The 16,388-nt window shown below is 32.2% G+C and overlaps 1 protein-coding gene across 1 annotated transcript; it reads right to left on the bottom strand.

Annotated features, from left to right (window-relative positions):
• Positions 1–492: 492 nt before the first annotated feature.
• On the bottom strand, positions 493–16,140 carry LOC149909100 (uncharacterized). Its single transcript, XM_090120229.1, has 3 exons — positions 16,008–16,140; positions 3,260–3,631; positions 493–1,984 (listed from the first exon to the last, which is right to left on the bottom strand). Exon 2 carries the CDS (start codon positions 3,539–3,541, stop codon positions 3,272–3,274), a length of 270 nt encoding a protein of 89 aa, XP_089976355.1. The 5' UTR covers positions 3,542–3,631; positions 16,008–16,140; the 3' UTR covers positions 493–1,984; positions 3,260–3,271.
• Positions 16,141–16,388: the final 248 nt, after the last annotated feature.

The following is a 16,388-nucleotide window of genomic DNA, read 5'->3' as shown; positions in this document are numbered from 1 at the left end:
GATGTGTAATATTAGGTGTACCTTCGACCTTTAGTCGAATAATAACTGTGTAAATATAACCGTAAAATATAGAGCTTTTGTATCATAGTAAACCCACGTAAGACTTAAGAGAGATCAAATTATTATACCTATATCCAATATTAATAAAACAGTATGTGTTTTTAGACTATTATGCTAGAAACGCGTACATATTGTTCTAATGTTATTACCAGATTAAGAACATGGAAAATATTCTAACTATCTTTTCTGGAATAAATAGTAAATAATAAAGATTATAGATTGATGCCTTCTTATGTATTATTATACTGATTTTCAAAGAACCCATGGCTTTCTACTTTTTTTAGAAATGGGGTCATATTATGATTAGAATCTTCCATGGTACCTACTTATTAAAGGTATTTTTTTAAAGTAGCATGCAGATGTTATTAAATTATAATTCAGGGTATTTGGGTAGAAATAAAACCACAAACATGATATGACAACACTGCGTGTAGTGCATTTTATTTAATTACAATAATTATTATTACATCGCTCAACACCAGCCGTGACATGGCGTACATTTTATAAAATTATTTTCACATTTTTTATCCGTCTCAGAGAACAATATTTTCGTGCTAAAGCTTTGTAAGAACCACTAAGAACTCTACACAAAAGCAAAGCAATAAAATTGTGAATCTTTAAAGGTCTATTATATTACTATTAACAGTATAAATAAAATACTGTAAAAAGGAAATGCTCCATTTTCCTAAAGTAGGGTAATGTATACTCTTTTGAACCCATTTCAATCCTTGTTGGTTTAATTCCGAATTCCGGCCAAATCTCGGCTAATGTCAAAGCTTACAACACTGATTTCATTCGTATAACAATCAATTGAAAACGATTTAATTACAATAGCTACTTATTAAAAATTGTGTATATATCACATAGATTATGTTTGATTTACAATTTGTTACTTTTGATGCTATAATTATTTCGCACAACTACTCTATCTAAAACATATGACTAAAAAACGTATAAACTATTTTTATTATTGTGAAGTGTCTTAGTTTCCTATATTTTATGGTAATATAAGTATATGATAGCTATTTCTCTTAATGAAATATTTTTAAACTCGTTTGAATTTCCTTAACTGGTGTCACGATTAATTTTTTCAATCTTAATTGATTCGACATTTAATATTTATGTATAAGTACATGATATGAGAAATATTTCGTATATTGTATTGTCTTTTCATTATTATATTACTTCCTATACTAACGACTATCTATTGAAAGCTGGGTATGCTTTATAAAATCAATTCAAATTCATGTTCAATACAGAACATTTAGTGCTGGTACATTAAAAAAAAAACGACTATAATTTGTGAAAAAAAAACACATTCATAAAAGTGCGAAGTCACATTAAAATTTGTAAGAAATTAAGAGGTACAATAATGGCATATAAATTACACGTTTTTGCTAATACCTATAAATTAAGAGCAAAACATTAATATTAGGCACGAAACCGTAGGCTTAGTAGCTAAACTTGCAAATTCATTACATTAATCTATTTCTATTATTCAGTCACATTTATAGCAATATTATGTGCAGACATTGAACACTTCAAATAATTTATTTAACAAATAGACTGTGAAATAAAGACTAAGTATTAATTATTTCTGAGTAAATGCATTCGAGTAGACAAACATAATATTTCCTGTGATGTTCTTTCTATATTAAGATATTCAATATTTAGCTAGGTAGTAAATACAATGTGCCTAATTATTTTACGATCTACAACAGTTTATATATTTTCATTTTACTTCTATTGCGTCCATCGATATCCGAATGTACCAAGTCTTTCCAAAGATTTCGTCACTTGAGTCCCAATTTTCAACTGTAGTCTTAAAAACAATATTATAGACATCTAAACTGTAAAAAACGCCTTTATTTTGACGTTACCTACCATCTTATAAGGCTTCTTCATAATAAACTCCTACGTTTACCTGAAACAAATATACAATGGTGTTATGTTTCGATATTTCTATAAACAAAAGCAATACGTCTACATGCTTCTTTTGCTACTAGCTCTCCACCCACCGCTTCGATCGGAATGAGATTCTTCGAGGAAAAATTAGCCAGGTACAAGTACTAAATCTATATAGGTATATAAATTTCAAAGGTGACTGATATAGTGATCTATCAACGCACAGCCCAAACCACTGGACGTATCGGGCTGAAATTTGGCATGCAGGTAGATGTTAGGACGTAGGCATCCGCTAAGAAAGGATTTCCCGAAATTCTAGCGGGAACGGGGAAAAACGGGGATGCACGTACAAAGTCGTGGGCGGAAGCTAGGTACACCATAAAGATATAACTGTAAGGGATTTAAAAGTTCCTTATACAGAAATAGTTCGTGAGATACGAAAACGCATAGGTAGCACGTTAGCCCTACAGTAGTCGCGTGGTCTACACGTGTATCCAGTGATACAAAATTGCAAATTTCTAAAAATCTAATAGCTCCAGTTATTTTATCCTTCGTGTACTCTAAGGGCCGATTTTTTAATCACCAGTTAAACAGTTAACGATTAGGCGTTTTTTGATCTCATATAATGTGACGTGGATTATGTGATATTACGACTGAAAAAGAGGTATTTTTTGTTGTAGTTGTTTTTTTCTAATCATAAAAGATATATATTGTATGTTTTGTTGATTAAATTAAAAAGAAAATATCTAGTAATGAAGATTTATGAAGAAATAAACAAACTTTTTAATTTATCTGTCTACTTTTTCTTGTTTTAAAAAAGGTATATACCCTTGTAGACCACGCGACCTCACACGTCAGTTTTATATACTGTAGCAGAGCAGAATTCTCACAAGTTTTAGACAGCTAGAAATAGATTTGAATAATCTCAGCTCGACTTAATCTAGTTTTAAATCTCCTTTAAAATTCAAATATAATAAAATCGCAGCCTTGGTTTTTGGTGCAGACTCTACATATAAAATATGTGAATCTGAACTAAAATGGTTTATTTGCTATAATAAATTATATAGATTGAATAAGTATAGGTAGACTAGTGACTTAGTGTGGTCCAGCTAAAGCAAAATTTGTATTTTTTCTAAAACCACATAAAACACCGTACCGATAATATGGTTTATATTACAATTATCATTCTCTGTCTTCAATCGAACCAAATTCAAATGCCTTAAAATAGGCGTCAAAAATTTTCATTTAACATACCACTTAGGTACTGTACAATAAAAAGATTATAAAAACTTACATTTCACTTATACTACACCACGTGTATAGGACACCCGTCTTTGGTTCTATCTGTGTCAATCGGGGGCGATATAACCACATAGGTATCCCGGCTCGCGCTCGCTTCGTCGCCAGCGAACAGCGGCGGCGGAGGTATGACGTCACTTTCCACGTCCTCCTCAGTCACCTCCTGCCGCTTCTTCCCAGGCATATAGTTCATAACACACGTCACGGCGATGAGGAACAGGAAGAATATGAATACTACGTCAAACATGATGAGAAAGTTGACCATTACAAGTTGCATCACGCCAAGACATCACATACGCCTTCGGTGTTATTTGTTCCCAACTTCAAGACATTTTACGGATGTCAATGGGTTCTGAGTATCTTGTATCTGTAATATAAGATAAAATAAACTATTAATAACCAATATTTATCATAGAAGGAATAATAGAGAATTCGATATTCAGTAAACGTCATGATGCCGTTTCTTTTATTCAACGAATAATTTAGTAAAGTAATACACGGAAAGTTGGATAATGATCATTTAATGTATAAGTACAATATTATTATCTTATTATCCCTCAAGAAAGTTACAAAAGTAAGGGAATGTACATTGTCAAACATCTCTTCATAATTGAACATGCTCATAAACTTTTCATTTGGCCTTACGTAGGCAATACGAGGCTTCATTCCGATACCCTTTTGTGCTTTTCTTTGTTCGCGAAAAACACAAGAAGCAGTATTATTTCCGAACCCTCCAATCGGAGGTACCTCGTATTTTTCGCTGACGAGCCTTAGTAGATAAGTATTAGGGTGGGTTATCGTCATCTACATAATACTTATTTTCCTTCCCGAAAACCTTTTACGATGTCACACAAAATATTTCCTCGATCACGACGGAATGAAATATACGCTACTTAACCTTTTCGTTCATAATAATGTTTGTTTCTTTTGTATTGATTTATAAAATTAAATATAGCTTTGTTGTGAACCTTGTTATATTTAAACTATTAATTATAAATTGAAGTAGATTTAAGCATTCAAAACTATTTTTGTAACTACAATATACTTTGATTATATTAATTAAAAGACCAAGGCGTAAGTCAATTAATTAATCTAATAAATATTATAAAGGCGAAAGTTTGTAAGGATGTATGGATGTATGGATGTATGGATGTATGGATGTATGGATGTTTGTTACTCTTTCACGTAAAAACTACTGAACCGATTACAACGAAATTTAGCACACATATAGAGGGTAACTTGGATTAACACATAGGATAGTTTTTATCCCGGAAATCCCACGGGAACGGGAACTATGCGGGTTTTCCTTTGCAAACGCGGGCGAAGCCGCGGGCGGAAATCTAGTATAATTATAAACTTGTACACGGCAACACGTTAAAGCTATATTTTCCTCTGATCTAAAATTGAAAGTTGTTCTGAGATTATCTTAGTGATACAAACAAGACGTTCATGAATATTAAATCGTCAAACTTCTGTTAACATAATAACGTTAGCGTGTTTGAGATTTCGACGTATTTATGGATATCATTATTGGCTTTGTTTAAATGCAAATGCTTGTTTTGCGCTTAGTATATCTTAACACCTGATTATCAACGACACAGAAAATTAATTAACATAAAATCTGGGACTCTATTCTTAGCTCTTTGATTATCATATTTTGTTCCTTTGATTTGAAGTCATCAAAACCTCTTTGATACCACGATGATTGAATAAAAATTAACACTATTATTTAGCGAAAATATTTCCGAGGCTAAAGAAATAATTGCTCTTATGAATATGCATTTTAAACTTTAGCTTAAGTCACATATAAAAGAGAGTAAATAGAAAAATGCTAAAGCTTTAACGGTTATTTCACGACGATTTTCCGCAGTCTATAGCTCTATGTGACTATACTTTAATGTATTTTCAACTTCGTCGAGAAAACTTGTTAAGTGTGAGTATATAAGTATGCCTGGAGTTTCATTCCTTTTAAACGTTTTTCGTGAAATTTTTTGAATAGAAGACGCATGCAAAGTTAATATATAAATAGGTAGTGAATTTATTTAAGTAATATGTATGTTCTGATTTTTTAATTGGATTAGACACTCAACAGAGAATATTTTAAAGACATAGCCGATAAACTTTCAGCTTCTTCCGTAAAAAGGTCGTTCCGAGAAACAAATGTAAAATACATTGAACCTTTATCAAGGAACATGAGGCTTCACTTTATTTTTAAGAATAATAGATGATTATTTCAAGTCGTACTTCCCAATGTATTCCTGACAAAAAGGTTCATTGTACTAGACTAGATAAATGGTGTGGACGACAGGACTGATTCTCTGAAAGTTGTATTTTTGTTTGGATAGACGGTTAAATGTATAAAAATATCTATTGAAATTAAATTATTTATCAAATCTATTGATTTAAGGATTCGATGATGTTTAATGCTATGTTTTAGAGTCTAATTTTTATCTAAATAGCATGAATTTTGTTTTAGATTAAGTAGATTATATCTGAAACTACGTTATATCTGGTTTACGTTACGGTCTTACGAATAAATTGTGTAGAAAATCTGTACCTCAATGTCCGCTATGTACTGGGCTTATAAAGGAGTTTATAAGCCCAGTACATAGCGATATTGCGATCCAAAAAACAAGTACTCAGTCAATCTTCCAACATATTTTCTTTATAGAATTTTCTAAGAAAATACGGAAACAACAAAACTTTATTTCTGACACAAATCTGATACAATATGACCTAAGCTCCAAAAATAATAAAAAAAATATATATTTTGGACTTGATACAGTATGAAATATCCGGTAACAGTTGTTTATTATAATTCTATCATAATGTCTATACTATCTCAACAAATGAATAAATATAACGTTATTCCACAATAACTTATCCACGTTATCTAATGAGGCATTACGAGAGTTGGGCTTAAGGAGATCTCTGGCTATTTACGTGGAATAATTTAATAGGTTTTCCTAATACCTGACCAGATAGTGGGATTATATCTGTGCTATTTATTTACTATACAATTCGGGTTATATTCTTATTTATTGGTTCTAAAATATGCTTTAATTCTTTACTGATTTTATGAAAAGGAGAGTCTGATTTTACTCATGAACCACTCAAACAATTTAATAACGTCGGTTAAGTGGGTCAAAATCGAGTCGAAAGGATTCCGTTACATACAAACAGACAGGTGTATCTAATAAAAGCGTGTTAAAAAGGACCTTTAGCGAGTAACGTAGGTCTATCTTTTACCTAGAAGTAGAGTGAAGCGCCGATGAACGGTCAGTTACATCGAATTAAGGACGACTAAGGGATGATTTTTCAATCCTTGGTTAAAACTTATTCGTCGAATAAAACTACCATTTTAAAAACGTATTCTAATTGCCCGTATTTGACAGTTTACGTGACATTTTAATATTATCGTGTAATACTTTATTGGACGGATAAGTTTTATCCAAGCATTGAAAAATTGGCCCTTAATAATATTTATTTGTTAACAACTGCCAGAATCTAGTAGAATAGACTGTCTGACTTGGATATTTTCGATAGATACACAATTCAATATTAATACAAGGTCTATTTTTTTAATTTCTTCTTTTCTGGTATACAATTATTGTGTACTGTGACAAGAGACTTAGCAACGTAAATGAAGTGCATGTGATTCTTTTCTTATTTTTAATAATTGTTATTTACCACAGCAATCGAAAACCGAATCGTAGATATCTTTTAATCGATAATGGTTATTTCTTGGAAGGATATGAACAAAGAATGTTACATAATGAAAGTTTAATAATATTTACAAAATTCTTGTCGGTCAGAAAATTGCTCTCGCATGTTATCTTAAGGGTTCAACTTATTAATTGATAGAATATTAAATGAGGTATTCTGCTTCCAATTATTTAGAATTCTCATCCTTTTTGGGGTTTAACTATATAAAGGAAATAATTTTCCCCGGATAAAATATTAAAATTATACTGTGCAAATTAAGCCAAGTTTCTATACGAATAAATGGATATTGGCGTTTTAGCGAGGGCCGAATTTTGCAAATAATTAAGAATTTCTCTGGGAAACGCCTGCGTAATATCCGTCGTACTCGTTTCACTAAAACCGTGGTCCCGAAGTCAAACGACTTTGTCGTGGAATTTTATTGTGTTCAATTTTTATCGCACAAATGAAAAACGGGAACGAACCTTAATGAAACTGCTTAGTGCCACTGCGTGAAGCACTTATTTTAAAAGCGCTTAAGATTAAGTGAAACGAAATATTTGGAATGAAAGAAAATTAAATAAACAAGCTCAAAATTAAGACTTGATTATCCTAGTAAGAAGTCATACATAGTATAAATGAAATAGACCATGATATGAAATTGTTGACCATGTCCATATTTACCCACTTAGGTAATATTCGTTATACTGTACCTACACTTCTTTCAGAAAGCGTTGCAGTTACATACGCGTGTTCCTTACAAACCCCCGTGTATATTTTTTAATTATATACCAAAATAAATGCTTTAATACTCATGTTACGGTAGAATAAAATTAAAGAATAAAACAAGGAAATTTGAATGTATTGTGATCCAATGATACTTCATAACCACTCGACATGAATCTCTATTGATCTTGCTTTTGTACCTACAAATCATGGAAATATCGAGTTCATCACCCAACATAAGAAAGCGATAAAAAAGGCGACAAAATCCACTAAAATATCTCGATAATCTTTTTCGAGAATATTCTTCTGCGAAAGGATTACTCGGTTCATTCATCCATAATATCTACTTATACCTCGGAATAACAAGCGTGGCATATCTTCTATAATGTCGGTTTATAAATTGGGCTATTTTTGGAAGCTCCCTATTTTATAATCTGAAATAGACTCTCTTCGTTTTTTTATCTATAATAGTATTAGTATTCTTAGTTAGACTGATTTTAATACATCGCCCGTAAAGAACATGAATAGCCAGAAATATAAGTGGAGTGAAGCTAATGCTCGATTTATCGCTATAATCGAGACTTACATATTATAATATGTATGTTGAGTAGACTGTTCTATTTACTTCTTTGTACTGCTTTAGCTTCTGCTAATAAACTCTGCCAAAGTATTGAAATGAAAAGAAATTGAGCTGTCCATAGTATGCGATATTTTGCCGAATCACCGCCGTATTCTATATTGTGATAAATTGCTCTACTAATGCGATAGGCGCGGTGTTTATACAATCCTTGTAAACTATCCTGGATAGAGTTGCTCCATAAAGTTTGGTACAAATTGAATACAACTTTTAGGATTATATGAGATTCTACGCTTATTAAATAGCGCGTTAGTTAGCAATCTCCGTTCGCACATAGTTCTGTTATTGAATAGTTGCGAACTACGGCAAAGGTGTTTCGCTTTGTGTAAATTAATTAAGCGGTTAAATTAAAGCTGTGTAAACATAAAATTAATTTTCTTCCATGATTATATGCTCCTTTATTCATATTTTAATTAGAGTAAATTGAAGTGTACTTTGGGTATTCAGTTATTTGTATTTGAAGGGTATTACAATATTTGCTGCTTCCTTGTGAAAATAGTTTGATTATGAAATTAAGTTTTCGGAATGATATTTTCGATATTATTACATATCTCTTTTTTATTAAAACCTTCGTATTTTGTAATAGTGCTTAATTTCTCAAAATATAAGCTAATGTTTGATATAAAACTAAAAATTAGTAGTAACCTACGGGATAATCCTGATTCAAAAGCACTGAGTTGCATGAAGATATTTGAAAGGATTTTTGAATGAGAGGATTAGCATAGTAATTGGAAATTGCGTAGCATAGCACAGCTTCACTGTTTTTCTTGTAGGATTTTCTAATTATCTTCTCGATTGATATAACACATTAACTTGATGTGTGTGTTTGTATGTATCAAAAGGTTATAAATATGAATTTTATGATAAGGTAATTAAAACTTATGACAGAGATAAAAAGTTACTATGGAGAAATTCCTTCAGGCCTAGAGCATTAAGTTCAAGGGTATTAAATGATAATATAATATGGAGTAGTAAGAGTTTGTAAATCATTATGTGATTTTCCGTTTTCCTCGCAACGAATTTGCAAAGATGGTGTACCTTACATAAAAAATGCCTTTAACCTTGTGAGTTTTAGAAGATACGATATTATACTTTAAGCTCGTATAGGCGATTTATTAAGGCGGATGTTATTTAAAAGAGACAATTCATTTAAGTGTTGCGATAGAGAAGTGATATAAATAATGATGTTCGAATTGTGTCTTGATATTGATGTCTTGTGTCAATTGATTATTTCGACTAAATATAGAGGGTTGAGATTTCAAATTATAAAGGTTTTCGAGGCACTGCATTCCAAATTGATCTATTGCCTATGTAATTGTTTTGTGATTATTACATATGTACCTAATATCCATTGCTATTACCAAGCAATTAGTCTCATTAAATCTAATCGAGTGGTGTGCTCATTATTGATATCAAATTATTCGATACAATTTAATAATCGTCTATAATCATACATTATTAAAACATATTCAGTACAAATATAACATAATTGAACACGTCAAAACACACAAACAACTATTCTCTTTTATTCCAGGATACCACGATAATAAGATAATACATTTATAAGTTCATTATTTGATGGCTCTCTTATTATTATAATTAATATGTATTTTGGAGTTATGGGAGGAAGAAATTAAAAATTGCTACCGCCAATGATTGATGGAAAATAGCAACATCAGCAGCATGCGGTACTAAATTGATTAATTATGGCGTCAGCGATTTTTTCATCTTTTAGGAAAATATTGTAATCCGTGAAATTTTGTTTAAATATTAAAAAGGGTTAAATATTTTTATGTTTACTTGCTTGGAAAAGTGTAAATAGAAAACAATTTTTCTTCGTTTCGAAAAACTTCCTTTTAATTTCAATTTTAGATACCCTATAACAACTGTCAAACATTGTATCATTTGTTCTCTTGTAACAAATTGCACGATCTTAGGAACTATCTTCTAACTTAGCAATATAATGCCTGCAATAATTTCAGATTTGATATAGCTATTTTACTATTATAGTTTAGGTGTATAAATTTGTGTACAATTTTACTGTACCTATAATTGATTATAACTCTACCTTTAATTCACTAATATTTTATGAATATCTTCGTAATGATATCACTTAAATAAATTTAATTTAAATGAAATCGTTATGTACTTACCTATATTAAATCTCTACATTTATATATTTGTGTTTATTTGTACGCACATAAATATATAAATTGCATTCGTCTTACTAAATCCGATATACGCGCTGCCTTGCAAAACATCGATCAGAACAAGGGTCCAGGACCGGATAAAATAAACCCAGTTTTTCTTAAACAAACCAGTAAAACACTCTGTACCCCTTTGGAGATTATCTTTAATAAATGCTTGAGTTCTGGTTCCTTCCCAAATATATGGAAGCAAGCATACATAACACCTATCTTTAAATCTGGTGAGAGAAATGATGTAGAGAATTACCGCCCCATTTCGATACTTTCGGCCATTCCCAAAGTATTTGAAACTTTAATACACCGACACATCTATTCGAGTTTAAAACATCTCATCTTAGACCAACAGCATGGATTTGTCGCTGGTAGGTCAACCGTATCGAATCTTCTTGTCTTTTCCAATTACTTATTCAATGCACTGGATCATAAACAACAAATAGAAACGATATATTATACTGACTTTAAAAAGGCATTCGACAAGGTAGATCACTTACTCTTACTACAAAAATTATCATTTAATGGAATTAAGGGAAATCTGCTACGCTGGTTTGCTGCTTATTTAAGCAATCGAGTACAATCAGTTGTTATTAACGGTTACACTTCCACTCAAGTTACTGCTTCCTCGGGCGTCCCGCAGGGCTCGATCCTCGGGCCCCTGCTTTTTGACTTATTTATTAATGATATTTCACAATGTTTTGAAAAATGTAAATTCTTGTTGTATGCAGACGACCTAAAGTTGTACTCTAATGTTGTTGATACCAAGGATATACTTCATATTCAAGATGACCTAAATAGATTGGATGATTATTGTAAACGCAATAAATTATTTTTGGCTTATAATAAATGTAAACATATTACTTACTCTAAAAAGAACAACAAAATTCCAACAGTATTTAATCTGGGAGGTCACCAACTGGATTCGGTTTCCTGCATTCGTGATCTCGGTGTCTACTTCGATGAATGTTTAATACTCGATCAACATATAGACCACATACTCAGTAAGTCTTACCGCATGCTGGGCTTTATTACACGCGTTACTAAGGCTTTCAAGGACGGAGACGCATTTGTATGTCTCTATAAAACTCTTGTGCAATCTCAATTGGAGTATGCCTGTCCCATCTGGAATCCGTTTTACAACATTTACATAAATAAATTGGAGATGGTTCAAAATAAATTTCTACGCATCCTAAATTTCCGCCTAACACCTTGGCCACGGCGGCGCGACCGACGGCGCGACCGGCGGCGCGGCAAGTCGCGCGGCGCGGTAAGCACGCCACGGGCAGTTGCGTTCGCCGCCGCGACCAGTGTAGACGAGGAGACGAGATATAGCTTTATCAAAGTTAGCTCGACGTTGTTTGGAGAGTAGCAGCTTTTTTGCTCAAGATTTAATGTTTGGAAGATATAGTGGAGTACACGAATTAAATAGAAATCGTGTTACAGACGGAGAATTCCACCAAAAATATGAAAAATATAGGCATGATGAAAAATTATGTTGCGGGTGGCTAGACTTCCAAATAGCTGGTCTAGCTAGAATTTCTGCAATAAAAGCTTCCGTCTCCATTTTCGCGAAAAAAAAACAAACTATTTTAAATTAAGTTCGCTCCGGGAGTAGTCGCCGCGTCTGCCGCTCGACTCCGTGGCCTGCGCCGTAATAACTCATACATTTGTTTCGATCGCTAGTCGTGCCGCGCGATTCGCTCGGGGAAATTCGCCGGTCGTCTCGCTGGTCGCCGCTGCGCGTGGCATGCCCAGTACATTTCCATACATTTGATTCATTCGCAAGACGCGCCGCCAGTCGCGCCGCGCGAATTTTCGCTATAGCGAATTGTCCGTGGCCAGCACGTAAGTGGTGGTCGGCAACATTACGAGGATCTTTTGCGTCGTTACAATTTTCTTTCGTTAAGTCAGCGCCGAAATTTAAGAATGAATGTCCAGTTTTTATAATACCTATATGAATGATCTTGATATGTATTCTTGTTCCTCTTCGTCTTACAAAATGAATGTAAAAAAATTGCTATTCAACATGTAAGAATGTTAATGTGTAAAGATTTTGCAAATACTTGTTTACCTCCGTTTTTATGTACGCATGATAAATATTAGGCGCGGGTGAAACACAAGCGGCGCGGGCGCGGGCGTGCCATAAGCGCACCTCTTGAATCTGTTTTGCACCACGTCCTTCTTATACATTTTGTATGAAAGAATTTTGGACAGGCGTCGAGACGGCACGCCACGGTTGTGCCAAGGTTGCGCCAAGGTTGCGCCTTTCCAAAATTATTTCATACAAAATGCCAATAGCGCACCCGATGCACGCCGGCAGCTCGCCCGCGGCGCGCCCGTGGCGCGCCGCGCCGCTTGTATATGTTGCGCGCCTTACTTATCGATTATTTTTTCTTGTCTCTCTTACTGCTGAGTGTTGGCAAAAATAATAACATATGTTCCCAGTGAAAACACTATAAGGAGGCATTTTCATGTATCTTTAGTTAATAAGATTTTTTTGTTTTATATATCTCTGTCTTTGTCTCTGTATGTTTTCCAATAAAGAAAATAAATAAAAATAAAATAAATAATTATTTTGGCAGTGTACTGTTTATACAATGGAGAAACCGATCGCGATGTAAACAACAAACGTTGTACTTGTTGCCGAATTATGTATGTTTTTATCCAACTGCAGTAAATAAGAGGTTTTATTATTTTAAATTGTGAGTGTTCAATGCACTATATAATTTAATTTTAATTCAGTAAATTACCATTGCTACAACATAAAAAATATCTAAATTACACTAAGAAAAATGTCAACGTCAAAAATACTAGTGAAGACAAAGCCTTACAATTACATAACTTTCATAAAAAAATATACATAAAAATGTTCTATTTTTAACACATGAAGGCATTATCTTGAATAACAAACAGTGCTAGTGGAGCTATTTCTGCTGGTATAAAAATATTTACGAGGGTTTGAAAGCGAAGGTACTCGGCAGAGACGTCGCGGGATTGTTGCCTATCATGCTCCAATTTTGCTCAAGTACTAGAAAAATCGAATAAACGGGGTGAGAAAATAAAACACGTGTATGTGAATGTTTTGGATATTGATACTTATGCATTTTGATTGGAGTTAATTGTAATAAGAGTTTTTCTGATGTTAAAGGCACCAAGGAAGGAAGGCAGTTATTGAAGAATTTGTACAGAACAGTCAAGAATGCATTGAGTTTAACATTCTAAAACTTTATCGTATTAAGTATTATATTATTCAAGTAAAACTTTGATGGTTTAAACGGAAATTTAATGAAATTACAAATTAAAATCTACATTTTTTTAAGAAGATTGCCTTAAAATGTTGTTTGACAAATTTTATCTTTATAAGTCATTGCTTCTCTATCGTTCATATAAAAAAAGAATAAAGACAATATTTGATTTATCAGACAATAATTATTTAACTTATTTCTATACAAAAAAGAGTACAATAAACAAAAGTGTTTATCTTTGACACACAGTTTTTATAGATTAAAAAAAATATAACCGACAGTAGAGCTTTCAATGATTATAAAAGATAAACAATTTGTTAAATAATGTTTGTATATTTAAATACCAACAACTGGCTTATAATATCATGATACATATTGGGTGGATAATATCAAACTACTCAAAGGGAATTAAGAGCCTCCCTGTTTTTTCAGCTTTTCCAGTATAGTACGAGTATTGGGTTTCAATAATTAATTAGTGAAGAGACGTTTTTACGTTATGATTTTTTTGTCATTGATATCATGTCTTTTAATTTTAGCACATTATCTATATTAGTATACTTTAGTCACTGCTAAAATACTGAATCCTAGTATTATTGTCTTTTATTTTTATTATTATGAACAACTCAAATTCCATTTATTTCCACTTAGAATCGTTGCATTTTCTAACAATGCTCACAGTTATTGAACATTTCTATCTAAAGCTCTTCAGCTTGAGGATATTATACGCAGTCAGATATTGGACAAACTTAATCTCTTTCTTCAAGAAACAATATTTCTCTGCATTGTAAGAATTATGGAAAATGTTCGTTGGATGAAAACAGACGACCGAGACGTTTTGCTAACATCATTTTGGTATGTATTATTGGTAAGTAATCATCGTATTTTTTATCATAAATTAAGATTTAAAATCATTTGTTTATTTATAAGTCGAGCTTCATTTAGAACTGAAAACTGAACTGAAGATCGTTAATCCTACTTTTACTCTTAGTCAGATGTTATTAAAAAGAGTCAATTTATAATAAAAGTCAAAAGTCATTTATTCTGGCAACATTCATCAATAAATTGAATGCTTATAATGTACGTTATAGAATTTCCTAAGCTAACAAGCAATTGTTTCTCAAATTGTTTGGGACGTCCCGGAAAATCTGACCTACACAATGTCTTTTCAATAGTTTCGATTCATATCTGGTCAAATACAATACGAAATAGTTATAAATTATCGGAGAGAGGATTATTTAGCTATAGTTTGAGGTATTAAATTAATTCATTATAAATTCATGATCCGGTGAGCAAATGGTTATTACGCGTTTATGTAAGATATTAATATTTCGGGATTACGAAACAAGTAGTACTAATGATAAGAATGACGTTGATACATTGAACTGTTCATGAGCATCATTTGTTCTGTTACATAATATGTTTTAATATGGTTATTGGATGTATTTTTATAACAAAATCGCTAGGCATGTTTTATCAATAGGTATGACTTGTAGTTTCTTGTCGTCTTCTGCATTTTGTTAATATAAGATATGTAGTTTAACTTACAGAATAATTAGGAAATAGGATTAAATATATTGTCTGATAGATATTATTTGATCAATTTCAATTCGCTTTGCTGGTTTTTAATAACACAACAACTATTTATAATTCGATTAGTTTGAGATGAGCTTTTAAGTTGTAAATTATTAATTGATTGGTGATGTAATAAGTGTGTAATAAATATTCATTTAAATATTAACATAGTTGTGTAAATTTATTATAATATAGTTACTACCCACCTAATAACTTATTTATGCAAAATATGTTTCCACTAAAGGGCTTGAGTTAAAAGCTCTGGAGAAGACATAAGAGTACTTGTCGTCTGTAAAAAGCACGAGAAATTTATTTATCAAACCAAATTTCCAATCGATTTGTATCTATATTTTTAACCTCTTAACATTATAAGATAGGTACTTAGATTTTAATATTTATGTACTGACATTTAAATAATTTAAAAGGGTTGCTATTTTAATGAAAGCTCTTGTACTTTGCACCTTGTATTTCAGTCCTTTCTCTTTAATTTACTTAATTCTGAACCGGACTTTAATGAAAAGGGTGCTAGGCTAAAAATAAACTCTTAAAATCTTATAATAATAGTTAAATAAAAATTAAGTGTCATTTAAAAAATAAACTGTCACATATCCTTCTAAAATAAAAAAAAAACACTATATAAAAATAATCATACAAAGTTACCTGTAAAAAATTGGTCCAATTTTAAAACGGTGTAAAATCACAATACATGGTGTTCTTTTTATCTGTCACTAGACGCGAAGTTTGCGCTGTGCTTGAAGGCAGTTGTTGCGACATTCGCGCCGGCCGGCGTCGGGCGGCAGACTGCCGGGCCCCGCACTCGTGCATTCGCATTTCGAACCTTAGCTGTTTTGATTTATAAACACCGTGTCTGTTTGACATAATACCCGAAATTTTTGTATTATGTGGACTGAATAGCATTGTGTGTGAGTAGAGCTTTATCTGCGTTGTGCTTTTAAAGCGTACGGGCAGAACGATATCTTATTTGAACCGTATCTTTCGCCCTATTGCGTCTAGCGGTTACATGATTATTGATAAACAATT

Source organism: Colias eurytheme, chromosome 4, assembly GCF_061535395.1.
Source record: "Colias eurytheme isolate Ceu_HAF_F1 chromosome 4, ilColEury1 Martin Lab GWU primary, whole genome shotgun sequence".
Lineage (NCBI taxonomy): Eukaryota > Metazoa > Arthropoda > Insecta > Lepidoptera > Pieridae > Colias > Colias eurytheme.
This window is presented reverse-complemented; position numbering and strand designations above follow the sequence as displayed.